Here is a 21,150-nt window from a genome sequence, read left to right on the forward strand (position 1 = left end):
CTTAAATTTAAACCTTGTGATTTAAAGTGAAATCATCATTTATCTTAAAATACTTAGGATCTCTCAGTTCTGGGCAAAGACAAGGGATTCACCCTAATTATCTCTTCAGATCTTCCGATTCTCCAGGTTAACAATGTGGAAATCGTTTCTTCCTGATCTTGCTGTCCTATGATGTAGTGAAGTGAGGCAAATTTATTTGCTAAATTATTGCAGATACATTGAGCTTGGGATGAGAGGACTAAAACCGCAGTATTTTTGAACTGAAAAAGAGTCTTGAAAAACATGAGCCTTAGACCTGTATGGGAAGAGATCTGGACCATAGTTCATATTCTACCCTGACCAAGTGACCTTGAACTTGGGAACTGAATCCCAGTTTCCACATCTGTCAGTTAAGGATGATCTTCATTGATAAACATTTATTGAGTATTTGGTGATCAGCTTTGATTCAGATGATTATGATGATTGTTCTAAAGTGATGAGAAAGAATATATTTGTTTATGATCATCATGTCATCCAACTTCCTCTTCTACACACAGACAATCCAAGACCTTGAGAACTTGGATCTCCTTGTTGTTCATTTAGCTGAGATGAATGAACAGCATTATACCCCAGTGTCTCCTAATAGCCATGCTGTCTTCAGTAATGGCCAGTTACCACTGTCCTCTGGAAACCTTGTAAATTTACCTCTTTTGTGTTTAGCTACATTTGAGAAATGATGCTACTGCCTTATTTGCCATGTCTGCAGAACCCTGTCCATGCATTCAGTTGATTACTACCTCATTCACCACATATTTACTGAGTACCCATCATTTGCTCTGGGTACAATGAGAAGCAAAGCAGACAATTCCTGTTCTCATGGAACTTCAGCTATGTCCTAATGTATTCTACTTCAGAGGACCTTGGAGATCTTTCTCAGCTAAAATATTCTTCTTTTGCTCTTGGCAGAAAACCAAAGGTCTTCCTGGCTGTACCATGACTGGACCAAAGGTGAAGATGATAGAATGATGGCAGTTACTACTACCGCTAAGAGTAGCTAACATTTACCTTACTGTGTGCCAGTAGTCTCACATGACCCCATGAGATAAGACAGATTTACTAGCCCTGTCTTATAGATGAAGAAACAGAATTAGAGCAGAAGCATAGTGTCATGGCTAAGAGCATGGATTCTGGCATCACACTACTTATTTGAATGTGACTCTGATACTCGTTAGCTGTGACTTTGGGCAAGTTACTGTACCTCTCTGTGCCTGTTTCCTCACCTGTAAGAAATGGATAACAGGACATCTGACTTATCTAATAATCATATTATAGTTGCAAAGTATTTGGAGCTGCTGGCAACTAGTAAGTGCTATATAATTGTTAATAAAAATAAACCTATCTGGGGCCTTATTGCTAGTTGTTAGCAGATGTGATTTGAATCTGCACCTTTCTGATTCCCAAGCCTAGGGTCCTAGCACCTGTATTGTAGTACTGCTTCCCTTTGGCATCAAGGCTTAGCCTGCCAACCAGGCTACCATTAATGGTCCATAACCAGAGAACAGTGCTCTTCAAGTGGAAAGTGTTCTGTTGTTGGACAGTACTTGCTACCAGATAGGAAGATTAGAAACAGAGTGAAGAAAATGGAGGTGACATTTTGGAAAGCTGAGATGAATGAACTCTCTCTTTTTTTAAAATTAGTTTTAGGGTAAGTGACTATGGATGGTAAATAAGGGGTTGGGCACTTGCAGATACATTTGTTAAGTCTTTGATTTTGCTTTGAGGAACTGGGACTCTGAGTTCTTATCATATGACCTTGGAGAAGTCATGTATCCTTTTGCATGTAAATCTGAAATGGCAGTTAACTACAAAGAAGTTTGACATATTTGGCAGAAGTTAAAAATGCTTCCATAAAAGTGCTGTGTTAAAAAAATCTTGCTTTGAATTGTGAAATAGGTCATTCTGGTTGCATGTTCATTATGGTACCTTCTCATGTCCTATAGTCAGCTATTGATTTGAATTGAGTGAGTAAATGAATGATTAATGGATGGGTAAATAAACTTCCAATCTCAAATTTGGGCAAAGGGAGTAGAATCACCATCTTGAGGACTAGGGCAGTACACCATTGCCTTTTGAACCAACTGTTCCTAAAATGTTTATTGAAAACTTGTTATATGCCTAGCACTGTTGTAGACACGAGGAGTGTAATAATGAACAAATAGTGGAGCTTATGTTGTAGTTCTGGGGAGACAAACAAGAAATTGTGGCTATGAAGTGATACATGGAAGATAAAACAAGATAGTGTTGTAGAGAGGAGGGGGGAGGGTGTGGCATGGCTTTAACTGGGGTAATTGGGGAAGGCCTCTCAGAAGAGGTGACATTTGAGGTGATACTTAAGAAGGCAGCCCCTTCAGCATTTTGGGAGGGGAAACTTCAAGTAGAAGGAGCAGCATGTGCAGAGCACCTGAGATAGGTCTGAGTTAGTGTGTTGAGGATAAGAAATAAGGCCAGCATGGCCAAGGTGATGAGAGGAAGGTCTGAGCAAGAGGTGGGAGCCAGGATTATGTCTGCTTTGGTAAGGAAATTGCGTTTTACTCCAAGTGTAATGAAAATCCACTGGAAGGTTTTAAGCTGTGAAGTGACAGGATCTGATTTATGGCTGAGAAGAATCATTCGGGCAGCTGCGTGGATGATGGACCCAGAGGGACAAAAGAGGAGGCAGGGAGAATTATCCAAGGAGCGGTGAAGGTATCTGGGACTAGGGTTCTGGAGGTGGCGATCTTTTGGAGGCAGTTGGATTGGATGTGGAATGTGAGTGACAGGGAGTAATTAAGGATGGCTCCCGGGTTTGGGGTCTGAGCAACTGAAGGATGCGTGAACTTGAATTCAGTAGTCATGTATTTGCATAGTACTTGTTAAACTTAGTCGAGGGCTGAAGCTCCTTTATAAATTCTTGACCCTTTTATCAGCTCTCAACAAGTACCTGTACTTCACAGGTGAGGAAGCTGGATGGACTCAAGTGTCTTGCCCCAGGGTTCCTCATTTGAGTGTGAGCATCATGTCTGAAGTGAGCGCTGGTCATCTCAGGCCTTACTGTGGTACCTAGTGTCTTCAAGAGGGTCATCTGGGAAGTATTTTAAATGAGTGTTGGGAGAGGAGGGTAGAGCTCAGTGGTAGAGCACGTGCTTAGCATGCACAAGGTCCTGGATTCAATTCCCAGTGCCTCCACTGAATAAAATAAAATAAAATGAGTGTTGGTGCTTGAGTGGTCTGCCTTCACTGGCTCCAGCTTTCTTCCCAGCACGTGATTTAGAAGGCGGTGGTGGGCTCTGGTCCCCGTAGCATAAAGGAGGGGAGGGACTGCACGGAAGCCACTTGCAGAGATGGGGTGGTGGAGTTGGGGGGGTATTGAATGAAGTTTGTTAAGAGGTACACTTCCAGTCATAAGATAAATAAGTACTAAGGATGTAATGGTCAACATGATAAATATAATTCATACTGCTGTGTGTTATATATATGAAAGTTGCTGAGAGAGTAAATCCTAAGCGTTCTTTGTCACAAGGAAAAAATATATTTTTTCTATTTTTAAAATTTTGTATCTATATGAGATCATGGATGTTCACCAAACATGTGGTAATTATTTCATGATGTAAGTCAACTCATTATGCTGTATACCTTAAAATTTAAGTAGCCGTATGTCGATTATATCTAAATAAAACTGGAAGAAAAAAATTTAAAAATTAAAAAAGGATTTAAAAATAAACCAAAAAAGAAAAAGCAGAAACCAGAGGGAGACTTCCTCTACCACCGACTTATCATGTAGCTTCAAGCAAGGTCTCCACCCTCTGTGGCTCTCAGGTTACACATCTGCAGAATGGGACGATTCATAGCTCCCCTCCCATTAAGAAGATCCTGAAGGCCTAATAGTGTTTGGAAAGTTCTTTAAACTTTATAATGCACTATAAAAATTTGTGAATCATTTCCAGTGTTATTTTAGGAACAGGCCTTTGCTAACATTGAGACAAAGGACAGACTTTTTCCTTAGATTGTTCCAGAAGGAACTGTAGAAGCTCCTTATTTAGGGGATCCTAAAAGGCATGGAGAATGATTTTTGTGGGTTCATTCTGCAAAGCTTGGGCCAAAGGAAAAGGCACCAGTTTTGCTGTGTGGCCCTGGGCAAAATAGTTGAGTCCCAGAGTCTCGGTTTCATCATCTGTAAAATGGGCACAGTATCTTCTGCCTCTCTGGGTGGTTGTGAGTATTAATGGGACTGTGTGTATAAAGCACTTGGGGCAAATCTGGCGCAGGGTATAGGCACCTGGTGAAAGTTAGTCTGTCTCCAGCCCTGGAGGTGGCCTTCAGTCTCTGTTGCTCCAGCATTTATCCTCAGCTTATAAAAAGACCAGCTCTAGGAAAATTGCTTGCTCCTCCCATAATCTGCATGGATATGGGTATGGAGTAGTTGTGCAGGAACACCTTTTGGGTACTCCTGAGAGAGTTGGGAGAAGGGATAGACATGGGTCCACTGACTTCCTGTCTTCATTCTGGAAGGTGAAGAGCTACATTGAGAGGATGAGCTCTAGAATTACATTTGCAGAATTTTCATCATTAAATGTGAAATTCCTTGGGGAATTATGCCCAGTTTGGAGTATTTCTGCTCTCACCCTGTAGAGACCGAGACAGTTTCTGAGTGAGAGGTACCTGAGCTGTCTCAGGAGTCCCTTTAACCCCTGCACTCCAGTGCTGTGTAGCTGGGCGCCTCCACCTCCTGCTGGACATTTGTGTTGTTTTGTTGTTGTCATTTTTCGCTGAGAATGCTACGGAACTGATTTAAGACAAGGGCCCAGCCTGGGGAAGATTTCTGTGCTGGTGCGGAAGAAATCACGTCTTAATAACTATAATGCACAAGGAGGGGAGGGGGCGTCCTGGGTGGAGCTAAATCCAGACCGGGCCATCCTGAAACTTGCATGTGGGTGGCATGTTTAGTCTGCCTCACGGCACTGTTGGCACTAGAGACACTGATATAGAGAGCCCCGCTGTGCCAGTCACTGAACCCAGGGCTTGTTGGATAAACACTGCCTCACTTGTCCTTCACAACAGCCCTAAGATGTAGGTGTCATTAGCCTGTTTTCACAGTGATGAAACAGACCCTGATTGGTTAAATGGCTTGTCCGAGGTCACAGCCAGCATGCAGCTGAGCCAGGTTTTGAATGTAGGTTTGTTTGACTGCAGAACTCAGGCTTTTTACCATTCAGTCAAACTCTTTCCCCAGAGTACTCCCCTGGGGGATAGAGTAGAAACCAGGTCTCTGTGGCGTAGGCTAGATATAAGGGACACAGTTCGATTGGCTCCATGCCCTGTTTGGATGTGTATCTGTTTGGGGCTGTGATTGCCTCCTGGCACAAATACCAGCACAGCTTGAGAGGGAGAGGCTGGAGCTGTGGGGCTGCCTCACAGGCTGCCTGTTGAGCTTGCAGAGGATGCCCTTCCTAAGTGTGGGGGCCAGAGCAGAGCTTGGGATTTGTATGCAGTTCATGGTGTACCTGGAGTCTCTGCCCCAGACAACAGCAAAGGAGAATTAGACAGATGAGTAAATCTATCAACTGATTCCTTAAAGGAACACCCTACTGCCTTGGAGTCCATTTAAAGGCTATGACTTGGGAGAGACCGGCCTCCCTGACCCTTTCCAAGCCTCTGAAAAGGACTGCATCACTTTTGTGCCTGCCAGTTTCATTGCAGCCAAGCTAGCTGATGGCCTGGTGGCGGAGGGAATTGTTTAGCCTTGGATTCTTGGGAGGGGCGCCAAGCATTTGCTTACCAGGAGTTGGAGAAAACTACTAGAAGCAGCAGAGGTGTGGGAAGATGGTGCTTCTTATGGAGGGTATTGACTGCATTCCTGTGTTGCTCACCTAGACAGAATCTCGCCTGAGGCTTCCCTGCCAGGAAGGGCTGGCAGCTGGCTGCTAAGAGCTGTGAGGCTGGCTGAAGGCACTTGAGGGTCTTAACCCCTCCTGAGACCTTGAAGTCGTCTTGCTGGTAAAATGGGTGGGTAGCCCCATGAGGTAGAGCACCCCCCTGCTGGCAGGGTCTGTCAGGCATTCAGGGATGGAATGAGTGGATAGGTGAGACCTTTTCAGTCTGAGATGTGCTGTCCTGGTGCTTGTGTCCTGCTCTGAGGCTCCTGGTCTTTGGTGACTGGGAAGGGAGTGGAGGGGATGGGGGAAAGAGCAGCCTGTGGTTCTTTCTCCAAAGCATAGCATCTCCTCCCAGGAGAGCTGAGTAATAGCAGCTGAGTAATTTATTGAATGCCTGCCAGGAGCCCAGCTACTGAGCTCTGCTTTTCATGTGTTTTTTCCTTACAGAATGCAATATGTTCATAAAAGCTCTCTTTCCTTCTCTCTGTTCCAGTCCCCAAAGGCAACCACCGATGGCAATTTGGTATATTTGTCATTCTTCACTTTTTTCCTCTGCATTTACAAGCAGTTCGTTGTTTCTAATCCTCACAAAATCTTTACTGTTTTACCCTCATTTTACAGAAGGGGAAACTGAGGCTCAGAGAGGCGACAAATCTTGTCTGAGATCCCACAGCAAGGGGAGCTGAAATTCTAAGCTGTGATGCCCTTTCTGTGACTTGGCACTGGGGTTGGAGTGTGCATGCCACAGGTCAGAATGGGGCTGGTGGCTTCTCTGTCTTTTGCTGAAGCAGCTGCCTCAAGAGACCAGGCCTCTTCCAGGAGCCCAGCCTATTTGGACAGCTCGGCCACCTCCTAGGCTTGCTCTGAGCGCTGGCGCCTACCGACACATGGTTCCCTAAGGCAGCACTGAGTATGCCATACTTAGTAGGATGAACAGAGGTCAGACTGGCCCAGCCAGGCTGGCAGGTTGGTCCCTTTCGTATACTTTGGCTCTGTGAACAGGCACTAATGGCTCGGCACAGCCTTTTCCAGAGATACTTACAACTTGAATTTGAAAGCACAGTGAAGAGACTTGTGTTCTATTCATGGCTCTGCCTTCATCCATTTCATCACCAAGTATTGAACTTATTCTGTGTCACACGCCATCCTAGATTCTGTACATAGTGGTGACCAGCATAGACAAGTTTTCTGCCCTCACAGAGCTTACATTTTAGTGGAATTTACCTTCTCACCTGTCTGAGTCTCCATTTTCTCACCTACACAGAAGACAAAATGACCTGCAACAATCTCACTTGGCACAGTTGTAGGGAAGATGACACAAGGTAACCTTTGTGATCTTGTTTGGCACAGTTTTGTTCATTTCTTTTCATTTCGTTTCTTACGTGACTCCCTGGTGGGTCCCCTTTGGTTATGTTGCTTCCTTCTGAGTTTGTTCTGTGTCAGTAAGTGCAAGATCAGTTGAGCCTCCCTTACTCTCTGGGAGCCCTACAGATTTGTATTCCAGCCAGCAAGGGAGGGGGTACCATAAGACCAAGAAGCCAGACTCCATGAGAGGTACTCCGGTTCAGCGGTGGGGACTGAGCCCCCATGGAGGACCGAGCCCACCTGGTTGCCAGGCCTGGACAGAGGTTGGGAGACACTGTCCGTAGCACAGTGAGAAGGGCTTGGGCTCAGCAGGTTCCACGCTGTGCGACGTTGGGCGGGCCACTTCCTGTCCCTGAGCCTCTGTATCCTCAGGGCAATTAGGGAGACTGCTCTGTCCAGCAAGGTTTTTCAGAGTAACTGGCATGGAGCACTATGTTAGCTACTGCTGTTTATTCCAAAACAGATCTGAGGGCTTCTGGTTACTGGTCACCGTGATGGGAGACTCCCACCCAAGTGGAAGGAGTGTTTTGTAACAGAGGAAGTGCTATAGGAGTGCTTAGAATGCAGCCTATGAAGGTGTTATCCCCACTCGCGGAGGAAAAAAGCCATGATAGAAGGGTTAAATAAAACCACACAACGTTCTACATCTGGGATTTGAGCCCAGGTCTCCATCTCCAGGCTCTGTGCCTGATATGATGGTGGCATGTTTCTGTTCAGTATAAGAAGCATTTGTTGTTCCTGGACCAATCCCGTTGAATCAGGGGCTTGTAGAGGTTCCTGAAGAGTTTTCTGCCTTGATGCTGCCCATGGTCCCCAAGTCACTGAGAAAATGGAGAGTGAGGGCTTAGTAGACATACCTGTCATACATAAGGGCCTGGTATTTACTCATGAGAATTTCAGAAGGCCTGACTGAGACTTGGGCTCCAAGTATGGGGAAGAAATTACCCATTTCCTAGTTGTTGTGATGTCCAGGTTGGCTGGCCTATGGGTGATCTCTGGAATGTTTCCTGGCCCTGGGGCCAGGTTAAACCGAGCATTGAGTATGTTTTACTTTTGGACTTAGGAAGTAAAAACAAAACCCCAATAAGCTATTTTTTAAAAAATGCCCAAGTTGTCCTCCTTCTTTAAATAATACTGATCTGGACTACTCACAACCCAGCCACAGTAGTCAGGTATTGTAAGACTCAGTAATATCTGTTTTTAAGGTAGAATTAAATTCTTACCTTTTTTCTTGTTCATATAGTTACCCATCGTAGGAAACTTGGGAAATACAGAAGTATAAAGAATACCATAAAAATTATCTATAATTATTTGTAATACCCAGAGATAACCCACCCCCACCCAGAGACAGCTACTATTAACATTTTGATGTATCTCTTTCTAATGTTTTTAAAAATTTATAATCCAATTTAAAATGTGTTTAGTAGTACACATATTTATAATTTATATTTCTTTAAATTTTTTTATTCTAAAACTCATGTATGTACAATATTGAAGGTTCAAATTACATAAATATAAAAAGTAAAAATATTCTCCGTAATTTCGCCCTCCAAGGATAGCTACTGTTAACAGTTTGGCATCTATTCCATTTTGATTTTATTTGGTTTCTTTAATTCATTCCTGTCCAAACCAATACTTAGAATTTCCAGGAGACACTTGGAGGGTTCAGTGTTTGGGCTTAGAGCCAGTCTGCCTTTGAATGCTGGTGTAACTGTGAGACATTATTGGGCGAATTACTACCCTTCTCCAGCCCTCAATTTCCTCATCTTTTAAATGGGGCTCATATACAATAGGGCTGTTCATAAAGTGCTTATAACTTGGCACTCAATAGAAAGTATTAAATACTACTACTACTAGTAGTAATTATTATTGTTATTATTATCATTATCTTTGCTTAGAAACCTCAGCCCTAACAGGGTACTGTGGGTACCCTGGTGTCAGGGACTCTGGGGAGGGGTGGATGCAGGATGGGCTGGTGTTTGGTGCCTCTCTTTGTGCCACTGAGTATTAAACACCACTGGGTACCTGGCATCAGGCCAGGGAGTCTGGTGGAGGGGTGGTGGTGCTGGGTATTCCTGGACAGGCTTCAGGGAGTCGTAAAATTGTGTTTTGTGTTCTCTAAATTTTCTCCGTGAAATACATCTTCCGTTTTTAAATGAGAGGAAAAACCCTAGTAAATGTTACTTAAAAAACAAACCAATGACAACCTGCTTGTAGCATTTTACATACTAATTGCTACTTTTTGGGAACCTATTCATGTCATATCAGACCTCACATGGTACTGTAGATATTTATTCCTTTTTCCCAAATGAAGAAACTGGGTTCAGAGGTGAAACCTGCTTGATAGCACACAACTGAACGGTAGAGCTGGGCCTTTGAGCTAGATCTCAGTTCTTTTTACTGTGCTGCTTGCCTCTTGTAAACCACAGGTTCACCCTCCTTCCCCTGCTGGACCTTCCACCATTTCCTGCTTTGTCTTTTACTTCCCACCATTTTGAGTGGTTTATAGCTCCTGCACGCTTCACGTGTTGATTTTGGGTCTTCTATCGTACTGTCCGTCCTCTGAGAGCCTTGAAACCCCTCTTATCCGCCACAGCGCTGGTCAGTGAAGTCTTGTCCGGGCATCCCAGGCAGGGTTAACTGTTCCCTCTGTGCACTCCTGCCCCTTCTGTGTGTTTACTTTTTCATGTAGGAGTTGCATTTATGTGCTGATCATGGCCACACTAAGGTATATAAATGTGGGGACTGTCTTCTTGGTATCTGTGTCCTATTGCTTGGCACAGAATAGGTGCTCAAGTAGTAAAATACAAATGGTATTTATAGAAAAGAGGTCATATGATAAGCCACCATCAACCTGTTCACTTCTGTCCCTGTTGAATGCACTGTCTACATGGCAGTCACGGTGGTGGTGGTTTTTTTTTTTTTTTTTTTTTTGAAAATGCAGATATGATCCTGCTTAATTTCAGTGGCTTCCCATTGCTTTTAGGATCAAGTTAAACTTTTAACATGTCCTACGGTAAAGTTTATACATATTTACAAAAGAAGGTCAAGGCCTGACTGACTGGTGAAGGTACAGTGAACCACTTTCATGTTCAGACAGTTCATTACTTAGATACAGAATGAGAAGAAGAAGCTGAAGGTGCCAGCTCCCTGCGTCCTAGACACACACACCGGAAGGGGCGGCACCAGAACAGAAGGAGCTGATGGCTGCGCTGCAGGTTGTGGCTGCTCTGTTACCACTAAGCGGGGGTTATATTCTGAGATAAGGAGATGAGTGGGAGATGGCCTCATACCTCCTTTAGAGGCCTCCTATCCTCTGGCGTTCCGAGGTATTCTGCCAAGACTCGGGTGAGCTGTAGTTCAAGGTTGCTAGGGTGCTTTTCTCATACACCTGCAAGACCCGTCATGATACCTGGCTGCATTTTTACCTTTTAGCCTTATTTTCTGCCATTTCCACTGTCCTTTGCTCCCTTTGCTTCAGCCAAGCTGGCTTTCTCTTTCTTTCAATTTATGAGTCCTTTCCTCCCTGGGGCCTTTGCACACGCTGTTCTCTCTGCCTGCCAGGTTCTCTGGATTCCTTCCCCTTTACCCCATTGTATTTGCCTGGCTAACTTCTAGTAATGTTTCACTTCTCAGATTAAGTATTACTTTCTTGGAGAAGCCCTGCCCCCAGCCTGGATTAGGTTCTCCAGCTTTATACTGTTACAGCGTTACAGCCACTTAACTTTTCTTTCATAGCACTTCTCTTACATAGTTGCTTCCATAGCTTCTGGAGTGATTACTTGGTATCTGTCTTCACCAGACTCTAAGCTCAGCAAGGGCAGGGCCTGTGTCTGTCTTGCCAACCTCATTAATTCACGCACCACCGCACAAAGTCCGGGGCTGGCTGGCTAAATAATGTGTTTAATGAATCAGTAACACATTCGTTTTAATTAGGGAAGTAGTGTGGTGGCAAAAGCATTGACTTGAGAATTGAGTGACTTGAGCTCTGCTCCAGACTGCTGTTAACTAGGTTTGTGTGACCTGGGGCACTCATTTTTTCATCTGTTAAGTGAAAAAAGATTATTTGGTGAGCTGGGGTCACCCTGAGTTCAGACAATATGTGATTCAAGATGAACCATGTAATTAGCAGAGTTCTAGGGGGATGAGACCTTGGATGAGGATCCAGCTGCCTTCTTGACACCTCTGCTTGGGTGTCAGACAGGCAACCTCCCCATCTCACCCCCAAACCTGCTTTTCCTGTTGTCTTCCCTGTTTCAGTTCAGAGCAACTCCATTCTTTCAGTTACTGAGGCCCAGAGCTCAGTGATGTTCTTGACTTTTCTCTCATGCTCCTTGGCCACTCTGTCAGCAAATCCTATTGTCAGTACTTTCTGAATATATCCAGACCCCAGCCCACTCTCACCACCTCCACCACAGTGACTGTAGTCCAAATCACCATCATCTTTCACTAGGCTGGCCTCCTACTGGTTTTCTTGCTTCCTTCTGTTCTCCATACAGCAGCCACAATGATCCTTGTAAATAAGTCAGATCATGTAATTCCTGTTCAGAATTCTCCATTAGCTTCTCATTGTGCTCAGAGGAAAGTCCACAGTCTTTACCATATTCTGCAAGGTCCTGTACAGTCACGTCCCCTGCTGCCTCTTGGTCTTTTACTGCCCTCCTCCTTGTTCATTCTGCTCTGGCCATGCTGGCTTCCTTACTGTTCTCTTTTCCCTATATATTTTAATTAAAAGTTTTTAACCATTTTAAGTGTACAGTTCAGTAGCATCAAGTACATTCACACTGTTCACATTCACATTATGGCACAACCATCACCACTATTTATCTCCAAAACTTTTTCATCTTCCCAAGCTGAGGCTGTACCCATCAGACTCTGACTCCCCATTTCCCTCTCCCCCTAGCTCCTGGCACCCACCGTTCTACTTTTTGTCTTTGAACTGAATTACTCCAGGTACCTCATATAACTGTAATCATTCAGTATTTGTACTTTTATGACTGGCTTATTTCACTTAGCATAATGTCTTCAAGGTCCATTCATATTGTAGCGTGTGTCAGAATTTTCTAGACTTTTAAAAATCCCTTTTTAAGGCTGACTTGTATTCAACTGTATGTACCACATCCTGTTTATTCATCATCAGTGGACACTTGGGTTGCTTCTGCTTTTCGGCTGTTGAGAATAATGCGGCTGTTGAGAATAATGCGGCTGTCAGTGTGGGTTTACAGATTTCTTTCCTTGCTGTTCTTTGAACATAGCAGGTACTACCTCACTTTGGAGGACTCTTACAGTTTCTGTCTAGAATACTCTTCCTTTAGATACTTGTAGGTTGGCTTGCACCTTCAGTGTCACCTTCCCACTGAAGCCTTTCTCAACTATCCTATTTTAAATTGCACCTCCCCGCACTTCCCTGGCTCCCTCACCTGTTGCTCCTGCTTCGCTCTCTCTCAAGACACCAGCTGACTGAGGTTTTACTTGTTTCTCTATCTCTACTTGTATGTCTCCCCATCAGTTCCCCCCTTAACCTCCCCAAATGTCAGTCCCAAGAGGGCAGAGAATATTGGATCATTTTGTTCGTTGCTGTAGCCCCAGTGCCTAGAACAATGCCTGGCACCCATAGTCACTCAATAGCTATTTGGTGGATGGACAGTTGAATGAATAAACAAATGAGTAAGGGTTGGTGGGAGGAAGGAGGGGAGGCAGAGAATGACACTGAAGGTAGATGCTTTTCACCAGGGTCAACCCTGCTTATCATTTCTTCATTTCTGGCTGCTGCTGAGATTATAAGGGTCAAAGTAAAATCCTAGCTTTCCTTCCTCCATCTGTCTTGTCCAGTCAGTTGTCCAGTGACTGCCCCTGTCCCTCAAAGACCATTTTGTTCTGGGAAAGTTGCATGATAGAGGACACCAAAATGCATGCACAGAAGTGAGGGGTCAACATGAGGTTGCAGGTTTTAAATTTTTCTAAGTAGGGACAGCAAAGCAACAAGCAAAACCAAATTCAAACAAAAAACCCACCAAATCTTCATCTCCTATCACCATCATTTCTTAAAAGAAAGGGCCTTTTTCTGTTTTGCTGTCTGTGACATGAGACAGTTGCTGTGGGTGTCATCAAGGCAGTAGACAAGAAGGCACCTGGAGCTGGCAAGGTCACCAAGTCTGCCCAGAAAGCTCAGAAGGCTAAATGAGTATTATCCCCAATACCTGCCACCTCAGTCTTAATCAGTGGTAGAAGAACGGTCTCAGATCCCTTTGTCTCAATTGGCCATTTAAGTTTAATAGTAAAAGACTGGTTAATGATAACAATGCATCATAAACCTTTCAGAAGGAAAGGAGAATGTTTTGTGGACCATTTGTTTTTTGTGTGTGTGGCAGTTATAAGTTATTGGTTTTTAAAATTGGTACTTTTTAATGGAAACAACTTGACCAAAAATCTGTCACAGAATTTTGAGACCCATTAAAACAAAGTTTAATGAGAAAAAAAAGGGGGGGCCTTTTAATACCAAAGGTATAGGGAGGAAAGATTCAGAACAGAGAACATGTTTTAAATGTAATAAATTTGACTTAAAAAAAAACAACTTGCTACATGGTCTTTATTTTTCCCATTTTCCTCGTGGATAGTTGTGTGCAGACAGGCACCAAGTGCATGGGCTGAGGTTTGGGGGCGTCTAGTGCAGTCGGCGGAACGCTGCAAATGCCCAGGATAATTGTCATTCGTTGTCTGTTTGGCTTTGATGTTTGTAAGTAATTACTTTAAATTGAGGTATAATTCACATACAACATTGTATTCGTTTCAGGTGTATTACATAATATATTGCAAAATGATCACCACAGTAAATCTAGTTAACATACATAGTTATGTAACTAATATTTTTAATTGGAGGTTCTCTAAGGTAATGTTTTCAAGCTGCATACATTGACTTATTATTGGATCATGAAATTAATGAGGTCCAACTTCAAAAAAAGATAACATAGAATGCTAAGTGAAAAAAGCCAGACACAAAAGGCCACCTATTGTATGACTTCATTTATACGAAGTACCTAGAATGGACAAATCCATAGAAACAGCAGATTAGTGATTGCCAGTGGCTGGGGCAGGGAGAGTGAAAGGAAAAGGAGCAACTGCCTAGTGTGTCCAGGGCTTGCTTTGGGTGATGAAAAGGTTCTGGAACAAGCTAGTGGTGATGGTTGCACAACATTGTGAATGTACTGAATTGTACTTTTAATAGCTACTGTGGTAAATTTTGTGTGATATGTATTTTACCACAATGAAAATAATAACAAATTATCAGTGTACGTTGCACGTGTCAAGTACTGTTTTTTTAAATATATTTTATTGAAGTATAGTCAGTTTACAATGTTGTGTCAGTTTCTGGTGTACAGCAAGTACTTCAGTCATACATGAATATACATACATTCGTTTTCATATTCGTTTTCACCATAAGCTACTACAAGATACCGAATATAGTTTCCTGTGCTATACAGTATAAACTTGTTTATCTATTTTATGTACATCAGTCTGTATCTGCAAATCTCGAACTCCCAGTTTATCCCTTCCCACCCCCTTCCCCCTCAAGTACTATTTACTGAAACTTTTGTTTCAGTTACACCCACCACTCTTTCGGTAACTGCTGGATCACAACATAAAATGTATTTTGTGCGTATGTGTTTTTAAGTCAGAATTTGAAAGCCCTCAAAGGCTCCTTTTAGCTTGGAACACCCTGTGGCCAATATTTGGATGTTGCCAGAGCTATTTCTCTGACATGGTTTCACTGGGATGCAACTTGAATGACTTCCTCCTACCCTGATGACTCTCCACAGATGCCATGTGATTTTCAGCAAATCACTTATTCTCTGGCTTTTGCAACTGTAAGCCAGTGTTTTTATTTGAGCCCAAATGTGATCTTGTTTGAGCCCCCAGAAGATCTTAGCCTCTTTTTCACTTACCCACTCACATTTCCCTGCCTTCTGTGACCCCTGTGCATACAGCAGCCACTACAACACACTCCCACACTTCTTGTTTTCATGCCCATCTTATCCCACCCTTTTGTGGTCTTGAGGGCAGGGAGAGCAGTGGTGTTGTAGAGTCGGGTGTGGTACAGCTGAGCTTTCCCCAGGTGTGCTTAGCAAATAGGATACAGTTGTGCAGGAGCAGTGACACTGACCCCACCCCCACCCCCCAGCAATTGAGCCTGTCAGTTGCTTCCCAGCAGCAGCCTGGTTTATTTACCAAGATGAATTATTTTGTTCATGGACCTTAATTTGAAAAAGTTTGGAAGCCATGTGGAAATAGTTTTTGGCACCTAAGAAGGTGTTCATTGTTCGTTAAACGACAGGGATTAGTCTCCCGATTTTATATGCCATTTTAAAATAGGAAGAGTAAACAGTTTGACCAGTCAGGGGGCTAATAATAACTGAACAGCGTTCTGTATCTGGCGTGCATCTCCTGACACCGCGCTGGGTTGCATTTTGTATGCACATATGCTCACCGTCTTTGCATGTGTGTAAATAATGGTGAAGGCTGTGGCTACTCTAGAGAGGCCTAAGCTCTGGGGGCTCTCCTCCTCGGTGTAGATAAATCTGTTCTGACATTGCTACACTTTACACTGGGCCTTTGGGGAATAAGTGGTTTCAACTGAGAGCCTGCTTGCTGGGGAGGAATATTTATAGAATCTTTTGAGTTGGGAAGAACTTCGGAGAACATTTAGTCCAGTGTTTCTGAGACATGGCTGTGTCAGTTACTTGGTCATCTTTACTGATGCTTAGGCTCCACCTCAGGTGATTCTGATTGAGAGGTCTGGGAGCAGTAGGGCCTTGAAGCTGTTTTTATGAAACCTCCCAGGTTATTTTGATGCAGCCAGAACAATCCACTTCTCCCATTTTATAGAAATAGAAAAAAAGGCACAGAAAGGCTAGATTACTTGTACAAGGGTGCATCGTGACCCAGCTTGGAGGCCAGATCTCTGGACTCCCATGTCCTGAATGTTCCTTCTTGGCCTCCACTGCCTCCTGTCACATGGGGACTCTCCCTGTCCACCAAAACGCACACAGGGAAGTGACCCAAGGGGCAGGCACAGAGGCCTTCCAAGCTTGATACTTTCACCCAAAATCGGGATTCAAGGACAAAATGTAGTGATACTAGGAAACTTTGGCTTTCTCTACACCAGCTGAAGTCAGCTTGCTGTCAATCTCTTTTCATTCACACAGTATCACCTTAATAACAAATTTAAGGAATTATAGAAGAAAATAATTTTCCATCTTAACCCAAACCTTTTGTTACAATGTTAGTGCATTTCCTTTACATATCTAGAATTATTTCTTGAGGATAGATTCTCAGATATGGAGTTACTGGGTCAAAGGTATGGATGTTCCTCTGGGCTTCTTATTGACAAGCTGCTTTTTGAAAAGATTGAATTACTTGCTTTTAATCTGCAGCAAGCAGTCTGTAAGAATCTCTTTGGTTCTGAGCATTTAATGTTTAATTAAAAATTAATATTAGTTACATTCTTTCTAATTATAAGAAGTGTTACAATGAGTCATTTGTAGAAAACTTGGAAAATATAGAAAAGTCAAGAAGGAAATTTTAAAAAAAGAAGGAAATTTAAGCCATCACTTGAGCACATGGATTTATTGACACCGTAAAAGATTTTTTGTTACGATTTTTACACATCAGGAAAAATGGAAAATAGTGCAAAAAATAGCCGTATGTTACCATGTAGAGTCAACAGTTGTCAACATTTTGCCTGATTTGCTTCATCTATTTTTTATTTTTTTATTTTTCTGGATCATTTCAGAACAGATTAAAGGCATTGTGACACCTCATTCCTAAAAACTTCGACATTCACCTCTTAGAATAAGTCAGTTAGTTATAGGCTATAATGTCATTATCTTATCTGAGAAAAATAACAGGGCTTTGCTTATTTCCCAGATCACATTCTTAATTTCCCCACTTTTCCCAAAAATGTCGTTGGTAGCTATCTCTTTACAAATCAGGATCTCATAAAAAAGGTTACACACTGCATTGATTTTACTTTTTTAGTTTCTCTAAATCTAAAACAGCCCCTCCCCACCCCACTCCCCACACCATTTTCCCCTGTGACATTGACTTTTTGAAGAGATCAGGCCCGTTTCTTGAGGAATGTCCGCATTCTGAATGTAACTGATTATTCTTTTATTTCCTGAATTCCCCCTAAACTGGAAGTAAGGTCTCAGCTTTCTCAGATTCAGATTAAACGTTTTTTGACGAGAATTCTTCATAGGTGATGCTGTCCCATCAGGAGGCACGAGTGGTGGGCTCGCTGTTGTTGATGCCAGGTTTGGTCTCTGGGTTAAGGTGGTGGTAAACACATCCCTGTAGTGTAAATGTACATTGTTTTTCCTTTCCTTTGTGGTGATAAATCCCTGTAAGTTAACCTGCTGAAATAAAGGGTTTGTACATCTATAAAAACCAGAACACTTTTGGTCATGTTGTCAAAATGCCACTAAGTGATCCTGCTACATCTGCTACACTGCATCAGCCTGCTTTTCTGCACTGATTTGCCTTGTTCATTCTTTTTTTTTCTGATTACAAAAGAAACTCACATGTATCATGCAAATTTAAAAGTTGCAGAAATACTTAGCCTAGAAAGTAAAAGTGCCCACGATTCTAATTTCTAGAGATAATTGCTGTTAACAGTTTAGGCATATCATTTTGATTTTTTTCTAAACATATTTACATTTGTTAAATTCTGTTATACAGAAATGGGCCCACGCTATAGTACTGTTTTGCTGCTACTTATTTTCACTGAATGTATCGTGAAATTTTTTTCCCCTGCCAATAAAGTTTACTTCTTTTTTAAATTATGGTAAAAAATATATAACAAAGAATTTGACATTTTAGCCGTGTTTGACTGTTCAATTCAGTGGCATTAGTTACATTCACAGTCTTGTGGGACTACCACCATTATCTTATTCTTTTCAAACAGCTGTGGAATGGCATTCCTTCATGGATGAACCAGAATTTATTCAAATCAGTGCCCTATTTTTGGACAATTGGTTTGTTCTTTTAAAAACAGTGCTGTAAAGAGCGTCCTTGCCAGTCTCAGTGCTCATTTATGAGAGTATTTTTATAAGAGAGCTTCCTGGAAGAGGGAAAGCTGGTCAAGAGGTACAAACATTTTACATTTTGATAGGTATTGCCTAATTGTCTTTCAGAAATGTTCAACCTGTTTACATTCTAACCAAAAGCATCTGAGACTGGTTAATTACTGATTCATCTTGTTAACTCCTGTCACAGTTAACTGAACTTGCTGTGTATTTAATCTTGCTCAAGGTGGGTAGCTATGGCTCAGTGGTAGAGGGCATGCTCAGCATGCATGAGGTCCTGGGTTCAATCCCCAGTACTTCCATTAAAAAATAAATAAAAACCTAATTAATCTTGCTCAGTAAGGAAGAACTGGTTGTTAAAGTAAAAGCAATGTTCATTGGTTTAATTAACTGATGTTTATGTAGCACCTGTTGTGTATCAGACCTGCTCTTCGGCATGGGGAATTTTATCATGAATAAACAGACACAGTCCCTCCCTTAGTGGATCTTACAGACTAGTGGAGAGAGAGATCATCTCACAAAGGAATGTCAAGAAATAGTAAATGGGCATATATAATAGGAGGCTCTGCTTGGGCTAGGAGTCCAAGGAGTCCCTGAGAAAGTGAAATTAATTTGGAACTTGAAAGATGAATGGGAATTACCTAGACAAAAGGCACATCGTGGGTGGGGGTGGGCAGAGAACATTCTAAGCAGACAAAACAGTATGTGCAAATGCCCAGTGGAAGATCCCTTTAGCTTTTGTACTGGCTAAGGACTTTCAGCATGTTTGGTGCCTTGGAAGAAAGTAAATTCTGAATTATTCAGAAACCAAATAGATGAGATCCCACTGCCAGGACCCCATAAGCAGAAGGGGTTTCAGAGGGGTGGGAGGCTTTCCAAGGCAAATTCTAATAAATTGCAGGTAGTCTGAAGGAGAGACAGAAGAGATGCACCTGCAGACCTCAGCTTAGATTTTTAGAATGTCTTGGCCAAAGTTGGAAGGAGGGCAAGTAACTAAGGAGAAATACTACAGCAGCTGGAATACATCAGAAGGGGTCAGGAATGTCAAGGATCCAGATGAGCTAAGAGTTCTGAAAAATGCTAATCAACCAAGAGCTGTGTTTGCAGTAAGCAAAATAAGAAGAGGCATGCCCCTTCTGCCAGATTCTAGAAAAGGAACACAACTTCATTACATCTAATTTTGTGTGTTGGCTCCATGAAGGAAAATAAGATACTGAGTACATACTATATGAACAGGCTCTGTGCCAAGCGCTTAAAGTAGATTATTTCATTTGATATTAACATTATGAAGTTTATCTCCATTTTCTCTTTGGGGAAGTTGAGGCTTGGGGAGGCTAAGTAACTTGTCTAGGGCTACAGCAGGTTAGTTGTGTTACTGGGTTTGGGCAGTCTGGCTACAGGTCTTCGGGCTGAACCATCACATCATGCTGCCTTCAAATGGGAAAGGATGTAAGAGGGTCACAGAATCCAGGGGAATTGGCTCATCTGAGAAAGAGACAGACCTGCACTTGTGTCCTGGATTCGGTCTTTACCACGTGGAAGACTTCTGCTTACTTAACCTCTCTGATCTTCAGTTCCCACGTCTGTTGGGAGTAATGATTACCTTGCACCGTTACGGGAATTCAAAATTAGGCACAGAGCAAGTGCATAATAAGTAATGGCTGTTTTAATTTTTATTCCAAGAGGGTGACACCCATAGCCTGGTCTTCATTTTACATGTGAGATATATGTGGTCTATGAATGAGTGATACATGGTGTCCTCGCCCTAGAATTCAGTTTTTGGGGTAAGCATGTTAGTGTGGTCAGCCTCTTCAGAGTTATTTATATGTGACATTTCGTGCACTTTAAACCTCTCATGGTTCTGCTCTGAAGCAGGCAGCAGGCTGAGATTTCACTCTTTGCAAGTGTGAAGAACTGAAGGCTGGAGGAACAGAGTGAATTGTTGAAGGTCTCACGGCCAAGCTAACATCTTTTTACATCTTTGTTGGGATTAGTGGATGAGTGAAACGGGGAGTGAGCATTGATTTCTGTGGGGTGTTTGACAGGTCAGTCAGGCCATCCCTGACAATGAAACAGAAGTGGTGTCTTAGTGACATTTCAGTCTGGTGGTTATTGTTGTGGCTTAAAGACCTGGACCCGGAGAGTGTTGCTAAATAGGTCACTTTTGGCCTGACCAAATGTCCACCCTGGGGAGCCTGTCCTGGGAAGGCTCACATTTATACTGAGACTTGGATGAATAGCCCGAGAATCGTGCTTACTGTGTGTGTGGCTGACACACACTGGAAGGGCCAGCCTGTCAGGGCCTGGGGTGACTGACCAGGACCCCTATAGACCATAGGCGGCTGGAGGTGGACAGAAACTGACACTGAAATTAAATCAAGATTAAGGTAGTGCTCTGCACAGAAAACCAAGTCCACAAGTACAGTGTGGCTTGAGAGCAGTCGATGAGGAATTTGGCTGTTAAGGTGTGAGGATGTCTGGAGGTGGTGTGTGTGTCAGCAGTGAGGTGGGCTGTCGTGGCTTAGCAAAGGAGGTGGCAGTCCCTTTGCTCTCTGGGCTATCGCAGAGTTTAGGAAGATGCCATGTGAAGGATAGTTGAAAAACTCGGGGCTGCCCTTGGCCTAGAGAAGAAATTTAGAGAGGGCTGTCTTCAAATAGTTGAGGGACCCCTACCCTCAACTGAGTCATTGACCTGGATAGGGTTTAGGATTATGTATTTTTAACAGACTCAGGAGACTGTTGCATCTGAGGGCTGGGAACCAGTGTCCTGAGCAAGAGAGATTGGGCAGACCCCTGACTGAAAAGCCGACTGT

General features: G+C 42.9%; 1 protein-coding gene across 2 annotated transcripts in view; it reads left to right on the plus strand.

Annotated features, from left to right (window-relative positions):
* Window positions 1-21,150, plus strand: part of ACO2 (aconitase 2) — a 47,733-nt gene that overhangs the window by 1,331 nt on the left and 25,252 nt on the right. The window contains exon 2 of one of the 2 annotated variants that reach the window (XM_010960233.3): window positions 946-987. The exons of the other annotated variant lie outside the window; for it this stretch is intronic. Within the exon in view, the coding sequence (XP_010958535.2) occupies window positions 946-987 (42 nt within the window). The remainder of the gene's footprint in view (window positions 1-945; window positions 988-21,150) is intronic. 2 annotated transcript variants of the gene reach the window in all.

Source organism: Camelus bactrianus, chromosome 12 (assembly GCF_048773025.1).
Source record: "Camelus bactrianus isolate YW-2024 breed Bactrian camel chromosome 12, ASM4877302v1, whole genome shotgun sequence".
Lineage (NCBI taxonomy): Eukaryota > Metazoa > Chordata > Mammalia > Artiodactyla > Camelidae > Camelus > Camelus bactrianus.